This window comes from Arachis duranensis, chromosome 3, assembly GCF_000817695.3.
Source record: "Arachis duranensis cultivar V14167 chromosome 3, aradu.V14167.gnm2.J7QH, whole genome shotgun sequence".
Taxonomy (NCBI): domain Eukaryota; kingdom Viridiplantae; phylum Streptophyta; class Magnoliopsida; order Fabales; family Fabaceae; genus Arachis; species Arachis duranensis.
The window spans coordinates 23,406,517-23,411,433 of record NC_029774.3 but is presented as its reverse complement, the minus strand read 5'-3'; the positions used below and the strand labels follow the sequence as shown (position 1 = coordinate 23,411,433).

General features: G+C 33.4%; 1 protein-coding gene and 1 long non-coding RNA gene across 3 annotated transcripts; both read right to left on the bottom strand.

The window, feature by feature from the left end:
• Window positions 1-549: 549 nt before the first annotated feature.
• On the bottom strand, window positions 550-2,557 carry LOC127739747 (uncharacterized). Its single transcript, XR_008006742.1, has 3 exons — window positions 2,457-2,557; window positions 2,232-2,374; window positions 550-1,354 (listed from the first exon to the last, which is right to left on the bottom strand). It is a non-coding gene; the product is annotated as an uncharacterized LOC127739747 (long non-coding RNA).
• A 219-nt stretch (window positions 2,558-2,776) lies between these two features.
• LOC107478186 (glucosidase 2 subunit beta) lies at window positions 2,777-4,202 on the bottom strand. Of its 2 annotated transcripts, none has more exons than XM_021136712.2 (3): window positions 3,986-4,202; window positions 3,705-3,818; window positions 2,777-3,033 (listed from the first exon to the last, which is right to left on the bottom strand). In XM_021136712.2, exons 1-3 carry the CDS (start codon window positions 4,080-4,082, stop codon window positions 2,792-2,794), a joined length of 453 nt encoding a protein of 150 aa, XP_020992371.2. In that variant the 5' UTR covers window positions 4,083-4,202; the 3' UTR covers window positions 2,777-2,791. The 2 variants fall into 2 exon arrangements, with proteins under 2 accessions (XP_020992371.2, XP_052114577.1); XM_052258617.1 differs by having other exon boundaries at window positions 2,777-3,024.
• Between the last annotated feature and the right edge of the window lie 715 nt (window positions 4,203-4,917).

Here is a 4,917-nt window from a genome sequence, read left to right as displayed (position 1 = left end):
GACCCGTATCTATTTTTCCGAAGGACAATACAACCCTTTATCCAAACAAAGGAACACTTCAGCCCCCAAACATTATTATTGAGACAATATAAACCTTCTTTTAAAAAATTCATTAAATAATAACGAAAATTGATTTTATAGGGAGTTTTAACCGTCTCACATTCAAGTAAACTAGAAAACATGAAAAGAAAGAAAAATGGTATGAAGTTTGGCAAAATTTCAAGGGAATTAAAATGTTGGGACTTGGGAATTTCACACTTTCTTTCTGCTTTGGCATGGGCCATGGCTCAAAAAACATGTGAAGATGAAGAACTATATGCTACTCGGTTGATCCAATCACCATTATTGATCAACTATACAGTATTAGAGCACCTTAATAAGACACAACCTGCAGAGATTTGTCAAAAAAGACTTGAATATATAGGGATGAGAAATGAGATGAACAAACAAGTGCAAAAGATATCAGCCAATTATTGATAACATACCAGAAAATTGATCCTTTACATGGAAAATTGTATAATCACGAGGCATAGCCACACACCCAAAAGATAAAATAAGAGGATGAAATTATAAAATCTCGTAATGTTACAAAAACACATATACAACTTTAATCAAAATGGCTATGCTCTGAACATTGAAATAAAAGGGCAAAAAGACATTTCAGTGCATAAGCATCCCGCATTAAGCAAGGTCTAAGGAAGGAGCGTGCCTAGAGGTGTAATTTAGATAGCATAACCAAATAAATGCAACAGTGATTGATTCCAATGTTTGAACCCGTGACTTTGCACACGGAGACAATTCAACGTTCCACCAAGGTTCCCTTTCGCTTTGAACATTGAAATAAAAACAAATAAAAAATGGCAGCCTCGTGCACAAGTATCCCGCATTAATACAAGATCCAAAGAAGGACCGCACCCAAAGGGTATATAATATAGGCAGCCTAACCTATAACAATTAAAATCAATTAGTCACGCGATGGCAAGAGTGGGTTCTCTCCATCCTTGACATGCATGGAGTTGAAATTCTTGGTAGAATCCCAAACCAGATTATCGGTGGAGCCTAACAAGATAGAGGATTGAATTTCTTGAAATAAGACTTGTGCACCCATCATTCTTACTACATTGACTAATGAATTCTTCAATGTGCATTGTTCTTATGAGAGAACAAACAAATTTGAGACTTTGGCTGAATCCTTGTCATTGGCTATCTCCCATCAATATATGTTTCCTAGGATAAACTTCTCTTGCCTGGCATTCTTAGCAGTGTACTTCAACAGTAGCATTAGTATGTTATTAGTATGTTATTTCCATTAGTTTCATGTACCACTATTCTTAACATTGTTGTGAAAATATACCTGAAAAAATAAATAAAACACAATTTGAGTGTGCAAATTTGCACTACCCTTAGGATTATTGCAGTGCAGTGGATATCGCGTAGAATATAACAAACTCCTCTAGTGTGACAAAGCCTTCAAGAACTAGTGAAGAGTTATCTAATACTCAATCCGAGGAAATAAGAAAATATGATTTGAAAAAAAGAAAAGAAAAGAAAAAAGAGAGATACAAAAATATGAAAAGAAGCCTATGTATGCATTAATCATCGTTTATAGGAGCAAAATATAATTATATAGCCAGTCCTTTTCTTTTCCTGTTTGAAAAACAACGTGAAGAGATCAAAGGAAGAGACGTAATGGCGGAAAATCTCATTGCTAAGTATCATGCATTTGTAGTATTTATTTTGTAATCTAAACATGGGATAAGTTTAGCTAACATAATGGATTTCCTTGGGCAAAATAGTAGACATTGCAGTTTTGTAACTAAATCTGATGGTATTGAAATTTAAAGCATCACCAAGGAGTCAAACAAATAGCAAACCAGAGGAAGATATTAAACACAAATACTAAAATATTAGTAAATTCCAAAAATAAATCTGCCCACATTTGAATTTTGAAATAAAATACTTAATTAAACAAAACCTTTTTAATCTATGCGAGGATGGCCTATCCTTTTTTGTACATCCTATCCTATTCTAATAACATTTTTCCGGGGACAAAAAAAAGAAAACTCCTAATTATATAATAACATATCTCGTTATGTTAACTTTAATTCTGTGGAAAGTTCTTAACTAATACCTTGGTATTTGACATTTCATCCACTAACATCAGCATATGGGAAAAAAAAGCAAACAAAATTAAGTGATCGAAAATGAGGGAAATATTTAAAAAATATTACCACAGTTCAGTATCAGTTAAATAGCTAGATCTCCTTCAGTTCAATTGTACGCCTCCTTTTAGATCTGGAACGGCAACCAAAACGCCATAGAAATACGATAAAAGCAAGCAGAACCACTTGTAGAATAATTGCTAACCTCAAACCTATGCCATCAATATCAAGTTTCAATTCATATTCACCTATGAGTTTTAAAACACATGAGCACATTATTGGATACGATCTTACTCATAAGATTATGAACCAAGTCCTCATACTTCACTTCATCTTTGGTCACTTTTCCAGCAAACGAGGCCTGCTGACTCAGTTTTGAATTGTAATTGCCAATTCAAACTTGGATATAAATTTGAAAGCCAAGCAAAACGGCTAAAAACATAGAGCCCACAAAAGGGTATAGAATTTGAAGATACTAATGACTTTATGACCTTAAAATCTTATAATTTAAGAAATAATGCAAAGAAGGCAATCAAAAGTTTATTTATTTGTTTAGGATTATCTGTTCCATCTCCAAATTGTATAGTTGAAAGTGAGGAGATTAAGAAAACATTTCAAACAATTCATTGTTAAAGGGAGACACTGGTTATCGAATTCCTCTCACTTGGCAAAATGCCAAAGACGTGTGCGAAGCGATATAATAAATAGACTTGAAAGAGCAACTTAGAGAGATAAACATGGAAAAGAAATACACCGTCCAGAAGAAATTGCTTACCACAGAAAAGATCATTAACATGAGAAGAGAATATAAATTGTGGCTTGCTTCCCAGGTTTCTGCAATAAAATTTTCCAGCCGAGCAAGCTGAAGTTCCTGCAGTTAAATGCATAACAGCCTCCAAACAAGTTACAAATAAATGATTAGAAAAAAAGCACCTCATGAGTTTGGCATAGAGGTGCATCTGCTAGCATATCTCTATATGAGTATTCATAAATCAAACAGTAAGAAAATTGTGACACTAACAGCCAAAAGAAGTACATACATTGTATCCACATTTTGCAAAAGATCAAAGAGTAAATATTTTAGTGCAAACAAGGAATTCCTTGTCAAATTTTCCATATGTGTTCCAAATAATACAGGCCGTTTCCTTTCTTTTTTAAAAAGAAAAGTATACAATAGAAGTATATAATTTAAATCGACTATGCTACGTGTACATCAAAATCAGCCACCAAAATCAAGTATAAAATACATGTTGGAATACACATATACTATTAAACCATACATGTACTTATACACTAGCACCAAAATCAACCATAAAAATCAGCCATCGGTATAAAATACATGGTAGATTACAAATATATATTGAAAATTAATTAAGCCACGCATGTATATATACACAAATACATTGGTGGCTGCTTTTAGTGGCTGATCGTTGATATACAAATAGCATTTTTTATTTTAAATTTATATATACATATCCTGCAACTAAGAAAGGCCAACAAATAAGGAATAACAGAAATCATAAATTTTATAATCTGCCACACCTGGTTCATCAGTGCCATCAGGGCAATCGCAGAAATTGTCATTGAGACGATCTTTGGAGAAGGATTTTGATCCATCCTTGCACTTGATTACCTCAGAGCTGTAATATTTCTCATCTACACCACCAAAAGAAAAAAGCAATTTAAGTCTCAAAAAAAAAAAAGAAAGAAATTTGCAAAGAACTCCAAAATGGGTCTTCAAACTTTGAGTTGGGTTGCACACCCAATTGAGAAAGTTTGAAACTTTAATGTGTTGGAAGCAAATTGCATGTCGGAGGCGGTACCTAGAGGGTGAACACCGAGGAGAGAAGGGTGGGAAAGAGAACATGCGGCAGAAGCTAGGAGGAGAAAACATCGGAGGAGGAAGAAATGCGATTCCATGTTGGTTACGTTGTAGTGTTTTGAGAATTGAGAGAGAAGAAATGAATGAAGAACCCACCTCCACAGTTCCAGTTCAGTCTAGCTTCAGTTGACTTGGACTTCCACTTCTATTTGGTTGGGTTGGATTAGGCCCCAATTCGCCTTTCCTTTACTTTTTATTTTTGATCTATTTCTATAATCTATAATTCATTTTTTTTTTTTGCCATAATAATCCATAATTCTGTAATATAGTGCTATGGACATGGACTAAACAACCAAGTCACCAACTGCCAATAGACCTGGGTCAACTAATTGATCGATTGACTCGGACCCACTGATTGATGGCTTATCGACCGCCAAGAGACACGCAGAAAATGACCCTGTTGAACGACGCTGGTCGACTGACCCACTAAACCGTAACTAACTAACTGTTATCACTAACCGACCTTCAATGATCCTTTGGCCCAACACCTTATAACATTTTTGGAAAACTGATCTCCCTTAGCCCTATTGGGCTTTTTGTTGTAATCCACGGGGTCATGACCAAACTATGCGAGGTTGGCATTTATTGATAATGTAATATATTTTTTTATCTTTTAATTTGATAAATTTTTTCATTTTTATTACAAGAACATTAAATGTTATTAGATTTTTTATTTCATAATAAAATTAAACATTGACATACAGTGCATTTAAAAAAGTACATAATTCTATAATATTATTATGAGAAAAAATATTAATAAAATTTAATGCAAATTTGACCCGAATATAATATAAAATATTATTTGGATTTATGTTTAATTTAGATAAATAACTTAATTAAGTTTTTTTTAAAAGAATTTAAATTTTTTTAAAA

Bases quoted from the DNA above. Each gene is read 5' to 3' on its own strand.
- LOC107478186 (XM_021136712.2), bottom strand. From the start codon at position 4,082: ATGGAATCGCATTTCTTCCTCCTCCGATGTTTTCTCCTCCTAGCTTCT. The intron at 3,819-3,985 runs GTACCGCCTCCG...TTGGTGGTGTAG, and splicing joins CCTCGGTGTTCACCCTCTAG to ATGAGAAATATTACAGCTCT. The intron at 3,034-3,704 runs GTGTGGCAGATT...ATTTAACTGCAG, and splicing joins TGATGGCACTGATGAACCAG to GAACTTCAGCTTGCTCGGCT.